Genomic DNA, 13,527 nt, shown 5'->3' with positions numbered 1-13,527 from the left:
CTCTCGTTGAATCTGTTTATCCGATCAATGGGTAATAAAAGCTTCTGTTATATTTGGTTTGATGATGCTAGTGGCACAAAAATGACACACTTCAACAATTCCTGCTACTGAATAATCCCCCAGAGCTACGTGTGTCCTCTCCCACATGTCATGTGTCATTCTTCACCATCAGCGAGCATTCATATGTGTCCTCAATCTCACTTCCTGCTCCTGGGGTGGTTTACTCAAACGTTCTTTGCTTTCAGATGAGACTCTCAGTGAATTCCCCAGGAACCCTGATCTACCCACCGCCCCGGGTTCCCCTTTCATGACCGTGGCAGACACAGACGCCACCCTCACTGACAACGTGACAACTTCGGTCTCCATTTCCGCTTTTAACGTCACCTCACCTGAAAGGGCTGAAAACGCTTCGTCCGGCACTTCAGCGCGCAGCAACTCCCACACTGTGACCAGCGACAGTCTCCAGCTCACCACAGTGACCACCACGACTGTCACGCCCTTAACTGTGACATCCATGACTGTGACTCTGCCCACTGCGGTTGTTGTGGCGAAAGAGGTCGTGACCACCATGCCGACCACAACAGCCACCCAAACCACAACAACTGAGACGGAACCACCGACGACAACAACCACCACCACAACCACTACGACAACTACTACCGCCACCACAGAAGTAGCACCAACGACCACAAAAACAACCACAACCACTTTAGCAACTACAACAATGCCAACTCCTCCTCAAACCACCACTGTATCTACCTCTGGAAGTACCACGACTGAACGAAACGTCCCTCCTACTGAGAGTGCTCCATTGACCTGTAATGTGACCGAAAGGTTATGGGTGAAAACAGGTCAGATTTTATAGTCTTTTATTTATTAATTGTCATTATACTGTTGTACAATAAACTGTTCTGTTTTTGAAAATAGGTTTATGCTATGTTTAAACTAATTTAAATTTTATTTTATATATTAAAATGTAATATAAAAATTATATATAAATATATATATATATATATATATATATATATATATATATATATATATATATATATATATATATATATATATATATATATATATATATATATATTATACATGTACATACCTATCTTCTAAAAATAGTTTCGAAAAAATTGATCGCTCTTAGGGCCTCAGTGAATTCAAGTGGGGTACCTTGATAGGTGCAATAAGTCCATTCGTGAAGTTTCCTTACTACTATATAATCCATGGTCAACTGTTAGTGGTATTATAACAAAGTTGAAGCAATTGGGAACAACAGCAACTCAGCCACAATGTGGTAGGACACGCAAAATCACAAAGCGGGGTCAGCGCATGCTGAGGTGCACAATGCGCAGAAGTCACCAACTTTCTGTAGAGTCAATAGCTACAGATCTCCAAACTCTGTGTGGCCTTCAGTTTAGCTTAAGAACAGTGTGTAGAGAGCTTCATGGAATGGGTTTCCGATGGCCGAGCAGCTGCATCCAAGCCTCAATAACCAAGTTTAATGCGTTGGATGCAGTGGTGTAAAGTGTGCCGACACTGTGCTCTGGAGCAGTGGAGACATGTTCACTTGAGTGACGAATCACACTTTTCTGTCTGGCAATTCGAAGTACGAGAATGGTACTTGCCTGCATTGTGCCGATAGTAAAGTTTGATGGAGGGGGATTATGGTCCCAAAACTTTTGGCAATATAGTGTATATATAAAGTGTTATACAACGTGTAAAAGTCTAAATATAAATAAATACAAAAATTAAACAATAAATAACATTTATTTAATTTAGCTTTTTCATTATGTAAATGTAGGGAATGTATAGGATTTATCCATGTCAAAAGTATAAAACTAGATTATTTAATTTCAAGTGTGTAATTAATAACGTTTTTGTGATTATTTCTGTGTTTTACCTTGACATCAGTTAGGGTTAGTTGTTTTCTTATTAGTTATACGTTTTTATTTTGATTATCTTTTTTATTATTTATATGTAAATCTTTACAAAAGGATTTTAAAATGATCTGATTTTTTTTTATTAGTAGCGTTTTGTTCATGTAAGCGCACTTAGTCAGATAGCTTAAAATATTTCAGTCTCTCCAATTATATTTTAATTTTAATTTAAAAAAAAACAATTAATTAAACAATAAAGCTGACATTTTGACATTCAAATTACGCTTAGCCCATTACAACAGAGCCAAATGACAAAACCAATGTACTAGTGCATATCTTGTAAAAGGCTTTATTATGCAAATAATAGTATGCAGTAATTTCACTCCTCTCCTACATTCTACAGTGATAGCATATGCACTGCAGTGAAACCAACATATGTTCACTGTAAACAGACATGTTCACATGAATGTTTGTCTCCCGTGGGATCTGGGCTGCTTTGATATGCTTAGAAAATGATGATTTTTACCAGTATTGTATCATTTTTTCCTCCAGTGCTGTCTATCCAGATGCGGCGAAATCGCCTCGAAGCTGGAATGAGACAGAACCTTTCTAAAGGATTCACGCAGGCACTGCAGAAAGCATTCAACGACAGCAGCATCCATGTTCAGGTTGGTATGCGCTGTTAAGGAATAAGGAAAACATTTTATATAAGTTCAAAAGTATGGGATCGGTAATGTTTTGAATGTTTTTGAAAGAATATGCTTACCAAGATTGTATTTAATATATATTTATAATTTATTCCTGTGATGGCAAAAAATTATCCTTCAGAAATCATATTAATATGCTGATTTGCTGCTAAAAAAAACATTTCATATTATTTATCAGTATTGAATATTTTTGTGGAAACCATGAAACATTGTTTTCAGGACTATTTGAATAAAAGAACATTAAAAATAGCATTTGTTTTCAATACAAATCTTTACAAATATCTTTAGTTTTAATTTAATGTGTCCTTCCTGAATAAAAGTAATAATTTCTTTAGAGGGAAAAAAACTGACCTCAAACTTTTGAACGTTAGCTTATCTTTTTTAATTGAATTGTAGCTTGCTATTTACTGAATACTGTGCAATATACACTCAATGGCCACTTTATTAGGTACAGATTGCTAGTACCGGGTTAAACCCTCTTTTGCTTTTAGAAATGTCTCAATTCTTTGTGGCATAGAATCAACAATGTGCTAAAAACATTCCTCAGATATTTTGGTCCATATTGACATCCATGATGAAAATCCATTACACACCATCTCAAAGGTGCTCTTTTGAATTCAGATCTGGTTACTGTGGAGGTTATTTGAGTTTGGTGAACTCATTGTCATGTTCAAGAAACCGGTTTGAGATGATTTGAGTTTTGTGACATGGTGAGTTATCCTGCTAAAGGTAGCCATCAGAAGATGAGTAAACTGGGGTCAAAAAGGATGGACATGGTCAACACAATATTCAGGTAGGCTGTGGACTTTATAAAAGATGCTCAATTGGTACTAAGGGTCCCAAAGTGTGCCAAGAAAATATCCTCCACACCATTACACAACCACCAGCCTGAACTGTTGATTTGGTTGTTTACGCCAAATTCTGACCTGACCATCTGAATGTCGCAGTAGAAATCGAGACTCATCAGACTGGGCACCGTTTTTCCAGTCTTCTATTGTCCATTTTTTTATGTGCGAATCGTAGCCTCAGTTTCCTGTTCTTAGTTGATGGGTGTGTCTTCTGCTGCTGTAACCAGATCTGCTTCAAGGTTTGATGTGTTGTGTTCAGATATACTCTTTCTGTAGACCTCAGTTGTAATGAGTGGATATTTAAGTTACTGTTGCCTTTCTATCAGCGTGAACCAGTCTGGCAATTCTCCTCTGACCTCTGGCATCAATGAGGCATTTTCCCTCACAGAACTGCCGCTCACTGGATTTTTTCACTGTTTTGGACCATTCCCTGTAAACCCTAGAGATGGTTGTGCGTGAAAATCCAAGTGGATCAGCAGTTTCTGAAATACTCAGACCAGCCTGTCTGGCACAAACCACCATGTCATGTTCAAAGCCACTTAAATCACATTTCTTCCCCATTTTGATGCTCATTTTGAACTTCAGCAGATCGCCTTTACCATGGCTGCATCCGAAAAACCTTGGCAGCTGACTTGTTGCCTCGCTGCTTTATCAAGCAAATGACAGCGTAAGTGCAACCCCACAAAACTGATTTCGAACAGACTTCTGACTCAATGTAACAGTTTAATGATCTACAGCAAAATAAAGCAAGCTTTGGTGAGAACTAAACAAATGTTGAATTACTACAGTAGTAATTTTTCGCTAGAAAGGCCATCCGAAGTGAAAAACGCTGGTCAAAAACGTACATTTACACATAAACTGACCAGAAACCGCAGCTTTCAGACGCCATCTTTCTTTTTCTAGCTCAACTGTCACCGAATGGAACGCATAGGCAGTGAAGGATACATCTATGCTGCCTTCAAAAATCCATCAGTTGAAGGTCTCTCAGGAGGCAGGAAGTGAAGCTAACATTGGATTCGGACGTGTCTTGATGCCTTCCTACCATTTTCCAGCTTTCGGATGCAGCCCACGTCTACATGCCTTAATGCATTGACTTGCTGCCATGCGATTGGCTGATTAGATATTTGCATTAATGAGCAGTTGAACAAGTGTACCTAATAAATGGCCAGTAAGTGTATACCTTCTACAACAATGCGTTAAATCATGTTATCACATGACCTCCTCACATTTCATGCTTATTTTGTCAAGTGGCATCCTGTATATAAAAAACAGTATTTCATGTGGCACAGTTGTATGCTTATCCAAACCTTTTTCTTTCTCCTCCACTGCAAGTACAAACATGAATTTGAGAAATGCAAAATAAATAATGAAAAGAACCAGTCTGAATAGTTTGTTGCCATTGGAAACGCAGTAAAACGCAGCCTTATGCAGTAGAATATTCAGCAGCAACAAGATAAGCGCTTTGACCACAGTCATCTAGGATCTTATCACAGTTGCATCATGGGAATTGTAGTTTAGCAGAGGACAATGTGGTGGGAGGTTGCGTGGGAGGTGTTTCCTGTGTATGATCAGTGTGCAGCTCATTGAGTGTGATTGTGTAGAACATCTCCCTGTTTTCAAGAACAGAGAAAGGACTGTCTTATGAAACACTTGGTTTGAAGCCTAAGGAGCGTTCACACGTCTGTCCGTCAGAACTGCACGTTCATAAATAGCACAGCGCTGGTACCTCATATGCTGCAAATAAAGAATCAATATCATAGCAACAGCAGAGACAATGTGCTGAAGGGAGCGCAGCCGATTAGGTGGAGTGTTTAAAGAATCGGTCCAACCAAAAATTGACCTTGTCATCGTTTAATCATGACTCTATTATGTTAAATTTGCTAGTCATATGCGTTTGTAATGACATGAGGGTGACTGTCCCTTTAATGATGAATGGTTGTTATTAGCATTTGAAATGCAACCGTCTGTCTATTATGCTCTGTACTGAGTGACTCAATGTGTTCTCTTGAAGATCTTTCTCTATATATGTCCGTTTTGCTCTCTGTGTGATGTTTTCCTCCTCTTTCTCCTCCTCCTCCTCAACTGTCCATCAGATCAGAGGTTCTGTATCATTACAGACCCTGGAGGTGATCAGCAGGAGACGACAATCACACAAACACAGAGAGAGAGTTTGTGTTTATGTTGGAGTAAAAAGAGAGAGATGGTCAGTCAGCTTGGCTCAATATGATGAAATTTATTCATGTGGGATTTGTATTAGCATTTGCCTCAAGCGCTTAACAATAAACAAAGCTAGTAAGAGCATTTGTGTGAATATAGCACTATAATATATATTCAGAGAGGCAAATGTAAACAGCTAAAAACGCATAAAATATTGACATTGTGTACACTTTTCATACACTCGCTAGTTTTAAATTGCTCTCTATCCACAAGCATACATGCTTCATACACGCTATTCATGTCATTTTACATTACCTGTGTTCTCTCTAGTTGGAAAGAGATATCTGCACGCCTTCTAATGTGACTGTGGGCTATTACGTCTCGAGAGGGAAGACCGTGTTGGTGGCCCCTGTTGTAATGGACACCTTAGCTTCCTATGGCTTTGACAAGCTTTTGAATGACATCAGAGAGCATGTTCCTGTGTTGTTGGCCGTCCCCAATCCAGTGGCCCCCTGGCTGCCCAGCCTCGGCATCCACCTGCAGCTCAAAACGGGTGAGATTCTTTTCCATCTGGAGTTTGTTGGGAAATCTGACTTATTATCTGTCCTTTGTGTCATGAATATGCAAATGAGCCCCACCTCCACTCACTCACACCAGCACAGAGATCCACTCGGTCAGCTTTACTGAGGAAAACGCTGCACGATGGCATCGCTCTTTACAATGTCGGATACATAACGATAATTAATTTGATTGGCCTTTTGCTTCACTACAATATCAAACTATGGAAGCTTGTTTCTGAAGAAAATTCCGACTTTTTATCTCACAATTGTGTTTGCTTCTCGCAATTCTCAAAGTGTTCTGTGAAATATATACTTGCTATTGCGAGTTATAAAGTCAGAATTGCATGATTTATAGTCAGAACTGTAAATTATAAAGTCATAATTGAGAGATATAAAGCCTCACTTCAAAAAATCAGTATTTGAAATTTGCCATGGACACAGGTCTGTTTCTGAAAAAAAATATAATAATTCTCCTAAATATAGTTCTCAGGTTTGTTGGGCCAGCGGATGACATCAAGTCTTGCGTGTTCATCCAAATGATGGAGCAACGATTGGAAAATGTGTTTGCTGAGGCGCAGGAGAAAGTGGAGGACTCTTATGGGACTCTTTCTGTTGAGGTATTTTTTCAATTGAACTTAAAAAAACAAGTTTGATAAATGGCTTATCTTTAAAGCCCTGATAACAGCATCCCTCTGTTGGATTTAGATTCTGAACGCGTATCAAACCGGGAATTCATTGGCAGTCACTCTGGTGTATGTGGTGTGGAACGGTAGCACTCCGCTGAACGGTACTATGTCCAGTGGACTCCTTAACCAGCTCACTGCCGAGCTCGTGGGCTACTTTCTCTTCTTCCCCCCTCTGATCATCGCTGAGCGTAAGTTCCAGCTTGTGTTTACCGTTTGATGTTACGTGTCAGTGAACATTGGAATGGTGGTTCATGTTTATTTCTGTTTGAATCCCTGAGTTTATGTTTTCCTTGAGGCAGAGAGCTTAAGTTTTGCTTGGTCCAGAAGACATTTTCCACGGATGCATAGCATTCTTCTTTTTTAGATGGGTAGTTGATATGAAACACTTTTGGGAAGTTGACATGTTCTGCGTGTGATATGCTAAAAATAATTTGAAACAGCTACTTTGCTATGCTTTTTAATTACCATACATGCAACTTTTGTGAACATGTTATTCACAATTAAATATGTATGAATTTGAAAGGCCAAACTACCAGCAAAATTGTGTAAAAACCTTGTGGAGACTTAAAGAAAACGTTTAACCTCTGTATTGAGTATTGAGATGAACTTTTGTTATTGACCAAATACTTATTTTCCACCATAATTTGCAAATAAATTCTTTAAAAATGTGATTTTCTGGATTTATTTTTCTCATTCTGTCCCTTAGGGAGAACTTGCTGATTTGGTGGCTGACTAAATAGTTTTTACCCCATTGTAACAATGCAGTTCATGACCGCTTTAAGAAATGTATTGACTGAATTGTATTGATTATATTACCAACATAACACAAGGTTGAGTAAATGACAGAATTGTCTTTTTTTCCCATAAACATCCATCTGTCTTTACCTCTCTGTTCACAGCTCTAGAGTACCACAATCTTAACACTTCAGTAGCAACCCGAGATTACTGGGTAATCACAGGTAATTACCTTAACATTTCAGCTGCTAACCAGCACCCAGACAGCTATCTGCCAGCATGTGTTATGTGAGTAAGTCTAGCTAATGTTCCCCACCCCCCTCCTTTTAAACCCAGCGAGCCTTCTTTTTTGAGGAGAGCTATTGATGTATTATTTAGCTTCCCTCATCAACTGATTTGGAGAGATCACATTTGATCAGAATATTGAGTGCGGAAAAGCTATTTTTAGTTTTAAGTTCTTGCACTCAATGTTCTCTCTGTGGCCTTAGCTAGCTCTTCCTCCCCCTACCCGCTCTCCCCTTTTTATCACTGTCAGGAGAATGATTCATTTTTACCAAGGTCAATTCTATAGTAATTGCAGTTTTTTTAGATTCAAAGTGTAAGAAAGGTAAGTTCTCTTTTTCACCTTGCTTCATTTCTCTTTCTCTCTCCAGTAATTCAGGACGTTGACAGCTCTTCTCTTGAGGGGAGTTATCAGAGCTTTGCGAGTCTAATGGAGCAGCGGCTGGCGGAGCTCTTTCTGGTTGCCAGTCGACATGGCCTTCGCTTTAGGAGAGCTACCACTGTAGGCGATTACACTGTCCAGGTGTGCCGTCAATTTGTTTGTAATTTTAGCATTTACAGGTAAAAGAAAATGGTTAAAACATATTGATGACTCATCCTGCACTCCACAGGTTTTTTTGTCCAATCAAATGCTCTAGTCTAGAATGAGAAAGCCCCCCCCCCCAAACAGGGTGTCAACAAATTAACAAAAAATGACTGAGACAAAACTAAAGTCTGTTTGTTTTTTAATGTGGATGGGGATTATGCTACTCATTTTGCATGTAAAGAGGTTAGCTAATCATAATGAGATCATTTGCATATGTACCTTTGTTTGGTGCAAGAAAATGTACTAATGTTATATATGTAATTTTTACAAAAGTGTAAAGTAAGGCTGTTTATATTGAGAGTTAATTGCTGGAGTTTGTGTTTCCTCATACAGATGGTCAGTATCCGACGACTGCCTGGCCCTAAAAACACAGCTGAACTGACCTACTACGTACAAGTAGATGGCTCTCCCATAACTGGCACTACTGCGGCCAAGACCCTCAACACGGTGGACTCTCAAACAATGGCTCTCACCCTAGGATACTTCGTCCATATTCAAGCAGAGGGTATGTATATCAATTAATTTATTTATATATGCAGAAAAACTTAAAGGGATAGTTCCCTTTCGAAAGGGAACTCGAGCTGCGTCAGCTGACGCTATGGGGAACGCCTCCAGCGTGACCGGTGTCTGAGCTACTATCAAACCACAGCAATCCTATTGACCGGCGACAGCCTATGATGTCATCAAGGTGCGACCAGGAAGTATATAAGGGCGCCTTGCAAACATGACACCAGCATCTTCGTCTTCAGGGACTGTTTTTGTCTGAATGCTTCAAGTCAAAGGTAATCCAGATTCATTTATTTTCTGCCTGGGATTAAGAGCATGCACAGTCAAGCTCTTGTGGAGTCATTTGTTCGATTGTGTGTAATGTGAGCGAAGTTTTCAATCCGAGATCGCTCCGTTCTCGTCTAGCGCTCTTCCTGAGGGAAGAGCGTTTTTTCATCTGAGATTAGTGATGTGATCCCCGCTCACGCTGAGGCTGAGCGCGGATGCACGTCACATTCCCTCGGATGGGGTCGCCGATCGCAGCGAGGGGATGTTTCCCTCCGGCGATCTAGCGACTGACGAGACTAATCACGAATGCTCGTAGGGATGGCTGGTGAGAAGGGAAATTAATTTCTCAGCCATCCTGACTGTGTATGCTGAGCCGATGGCTGTTATGAGCGCGCTGCATGCAGGCTGCGGCCGTCATGTGGGCGCATTAAAGGAGAGATCGCTCGTTTAAACGGAACGATCGATTTCTCCCCGGCCATAAAACCGTCGGCTCAGTTGAGCTTTTCCATTCCTTCCTGATCTCCTGACTGAGATCGTGAGGGTATGGAAGAACCCATATTCAGTGTATTCACGGACATCAGCGGGTGTTAAATGCTGATGTTTGGAGGAAAGAAAATGGGTGTTCTAGCTCCAACCCTGCCATCTGAGCTTCTTTCAACTATGTTTCAAGAAGTTTAGATGGCGGGGCATACACGGCAGCGGGTCAGCCTGGTGCTACTTTTACGCCGTGTCGGTGTTGCAAGTATACTGGGAAGACCTGCTGAGGGATCTCAATCAGGGAAAATACCCTGACCCGCGGCGCAGCTGTGCGCCATATCAGCGATAGCAGGGCCTGAGGGCCAGTGTCACAGAAGCGCGGGTGGTGGTGTCCGAGGACCCGCACACCGCTGAGATCCGGGTCCCAGGCAGGCGGGAGGCGTCACGGTATACGGACCAGTGACGGGGCCTGAGTGCCAACATCGCCTCTCATGCTCCCCGCGGTTAAGGGCGGGGCGCAAAGAGGCGGACTCCCACATAAGAGGAATAGTATCACAACGCTGTTGGCGTGAATTAAATATCCCTCCCTTAGGTGGGTGAGTTAAGAATTACATCTCATTTACTGCTCTTCTTCATTTTCTCCCCAGGCGCTTCTTACATCCGGCCCTGAGGGGGGCCATGACGATGATACTCTAGACCCCGCCTGGCTGGGCTGTGAGAAGCGCACCCTCAGGCGGTTGCGCTCCCAAACATGCATACTGTGAGTAAAACTTATGTGTGGATATCGTCGCGCAGGAGGCGAGCTGGTAAGTCCCCCTTGCGAGGGAAACATTTATTATTTATGTTGTGTAAGACTTCATGCTCCCCGCCAAGGGTTTGGGGATCACGGTATCGATGGAGGACACCATAGGGCCCTGTAGTTCCCCTGTCCGGTGGCTAGAACGATTTTTTAGATGCCGTTATGTGGTATGTCTAGAGCTAGCTTTGCTAGGAGAGAATAGCCGCCATTGTATGTACAGCTGTGCAAACAGTTTTTTTTTTTTTGCCTTCTCTCTTTGTGATGAAGCAGTATTGAGGCAACCGCTCATTCTTGTAGGAATGTGCTGTTGTTTTAGGCGAGTGTGCTCTCCTAGTCAAACAGGAAGCTCTTAGCCACCCCAGGGTAAAGCGGTCAACGTTGCCCCTCGTGGAATTTCATAGACGGGAGGGTGAGTTTAGGCTTACGCACGAACTACAGATTTATGTCTAGCCTCGCAGGGCTTAGACGGAGTATTATTGAGGTTTTTTCGCTTCCCCGAGCCGCGTATAATACTCTTATGTAGGCTGGCCCTCTCCGGGCCACTGCATCGGTTGGCCTAGGCTTTTGCGGGATGGGGGGCATTTCTTTCCAAAGAAGGAAAGTAATTATCGCCCGAGGCCCTCGGTTTGAATATTGCAGGGCATTTTCTTTCGCATCCCTAGTCAGCCTCCTCTTACATTAGAGTCGTCCGGCCAAGGCCCGCCCCCTTCTCTGCGTTTTGGGGTTTTTAGTAATGCAGGTTGGTGTGAAGCAGAATGAACAGCGACTTAGCCAGTGGTCGTGGGGCGGGGTTTGGCGTCCCACGCTTGTACGCAGATGGGCTATTTTTGCGAAAACCCCGCTTTCCAGAGCTTGTTGTGGCTGCCACCTTCTGGCGGCCCCTGGCCCCATCCTGGAGGATGTTGGGCCGGTGGGTAGCATATTTGTGAATATATATATTTTTTTTTTGCCCTCTGCTCTGTGTCTTCTGCTCCACCTTTTAGGGCTCGGGTTGAGCTGCACTCGCAACCTGCGTGCTTCGTAATGGTTCGGTCGGATGCTCCCCTGGAAGCCGAAGCATTGCCATGGCTGACGCCCTAGCGTGAACGGTAGGCCGCTGCATGAAGGAAGAGCGGCCGCCCTGACGCAGGTGACGTAAGTTGTACTCCCCTCGCTTTGAGGGTCTAGGTACTTTCTGCTGAGTACACTGCTTTTGGCAATGTGTTTAGGCTATGTCTGTAGGCACTGCCGGATGGGACTGCGTCATCGCATGGAGGACCCCGTGAGCCTCCGGGATGAAGCCAGCCCCGGGAGGGGCATGGGCTACCAGCTGGCTGTGAGCAGCCAGCTTGGGCAGTCCTGGCAGTGGACTCTGAGCAGGAGGCCTCAGCAGGCCTCCTTGCGGGTGAGTCGCGACATCGGGCCAATGTGCGCCTGGGAGGAATATCCCCGACGATGTCGGCTTCAGCAGTACCTCGTCGACAAGCAGGACCATCATGGCCTCCCTGGGGTGATTCCCCAGGTGGTAACTGGATGTCTAGGTCTTCGTCAGCCAAGCAGACAGCCACTGTCAGCCCGACTTGGAGCGGCCAGCATTCATCCGACCTGCCAGCGAGCATTCGTCGCTGGCATGGCTACAAGCCCAGTTAGTAGGCCTCCCTAGGCCTCCCTGAGGGCCTGCTGGGGTGCAGCAGGCCTTGCCGGGCTTCCCTTGAGGGGGTATTCCCGTGCTTCAGGTGTTAGACGGCAGGTAGTAGGCCTCACCAGGCCTCCCTGAGGGCCTGCTGTGGTAGCAGTAAGCCTCGTCTGGCTTCCCCCAAGGGGTCGTTCCTGGGCTTCAGTCACTGGATGATAGGTAGAAGGCCTCGCGGGGCCTCCCTGAGGGCCTGCTGGGATGCAGCAGGCCTCATCTGGCTTCCCCTGAGGGGGTACTCCAGGGAACTAGCGCTGGATAACAGTTCCTGGGCTCCAGTCACCAGATGGCAGGTAGCAGGCCTCACCAGGCCTCCCGGAGGGCTTGCTGGGTTGCAGCAGGCCTCATCTGGCTTCCCCTGAGGGGGTGGTCCAGGGCCTCGGCCACTGGGTGACAGGGATTAGGCCTCGCTAGGCCTCCCGGAGGGTGAGCCCCGGTTCCCGGTTCCTATGACAGTGAGCATGGTTGCTAGCCAGGGCGGCTAGCATGATCTGCTATCAGGTAGCAGGCCTCACCAGGCCTCCCTGAGGTCGTTCCCTGGTCTCAGTGCCGGCTACGAGTAGCCTGGCAAGTAGTAGGCCCTGCGGGGCCTCCCAGGGGGAATGAGTTCCTTGGACGGAGACACATAACTGGCTCAAGCTGACAGCTAGTGGTTCCTGCCATCAGGCTTCGGTCCTAGCCGGCAGCACCTGATGGCGGGCGCATACTCTAGCACGACGAGTTTACACTGCTGCTATGCGGTCCTTACAGGACAGGGACTTGCATAGGTTGCCTACAGCATGGTACCTACCAGGCAGGCTTAAGAGCTCCCCTCTTATGAGTGTTGTCTGTGAGCTTACGGCCGCCTGGGCCTGGTCAGTTGGTCGTAGGCCCCTCGGGGCCTCCCTGTGAGATCAGCCTGTAGGCCTTCTCAGGCCTCCTGAGCACCCCTGTAATGTATGTGCTCGGTAGATCCTAGGATCGAGCAGCAGACTCCCCTCGCTAGCAAGGGTGGGAAAGCACTACGCTGAGCGCTGTTCTCCAGGATAGCCCGTCTCTGAGTTCCGGCCTGAGGCGGACACTGCCAGTTCGCAGTCCCTCAGCTTGATGCCTCTCCAGAGGCGAATTTCCAGAGGCTCTGTTGTTAACAGACTGGGCTGGCAGACGGAAGCGTCCCGCATAGTGACGCCAGGTCAAGCCTCCCTGGTGGCATTCGGTGAAGTTCTTCCCGAATAGTGACTGGCTGGGGCGCCCTCGGGTCCCCTAGCCACATTCCCTTAAAGGAACCCCTTCTGTCGAACAGGTTGGTTCCAGGCCTTTGAGCGGCCGGGGTAGGGTACATGAAGGTGCCCCAAGGCCACAGCTCGGGCTATGACCGTAGGGAA

At 44.8% G+C, this 13,527-nt stretch overlaps 1 protein-coding gene across 4 annotated transcripts in view; it reads left to right on the top strand.

Annotated features, from left to right (window-relative positions):
- kiaa1549la (KIAA1549-like a) overlaps positions 1-13,527 on the top strand; it is a 69,653-nt gene that overhangs the window by 30,740 nt on the left and 25,386 nt on the right. For all 4 annotated transcript variants that reach the window (XM_067435964.1, XM_067435962.1, XM_067435963.1 and 1 more), the window contains exons 3-10: positions 246-851; positions 2,433-2,548; positions 5,923-6,145; positions 6,636-6,769; positions 6,858-7,026; positions 7,738-7,797; positions 8,227-8,378; positions 8,775-8,946. In XM_067435964.1, coding sequence (XP_067292065.1) covers positions 246-851; positions 2,433-2,548; positions 5,923-6,145; positions 6,636-6,769; positions 6,858-7,026; positions 7,738-7,797; positions 8,227-8,378; positions 8,775-8,946 — 1,632 coding nt within the window. The remainder of the gene's footprint in view (positions 1-245; positions 852-2,432; positions 2,549-5,922; positions 6,146-6,635; positions 6,770-6,857; positions 7,027-7,737; positions 7,798-8,226; positions 8,379-8,774; positions 8,947-13,527) is intronic.

Source organism: Pseudorasbora parva, chromosome 25 (assembly GCF_024679245.1).
Source record: "Pseudorasbora parva isolate DD20220531a chromosome 25, ASM2467924v1, whole genome shotgun sequence".
In the NCBI taxonomy this organism is placed as follows: domain Eukaryota; kingdom Metazoa; phylum Chordata; class Actinopteri; order Cypriniformes; family Gobionidae; genus Pseudorasbora; species Pseudorasbora parva.
The sequence above is the reverse complement of the archived record's forward strand: the minus strand, read 5'-3'. Positions and strand labels throughout refer to the sequence as shown.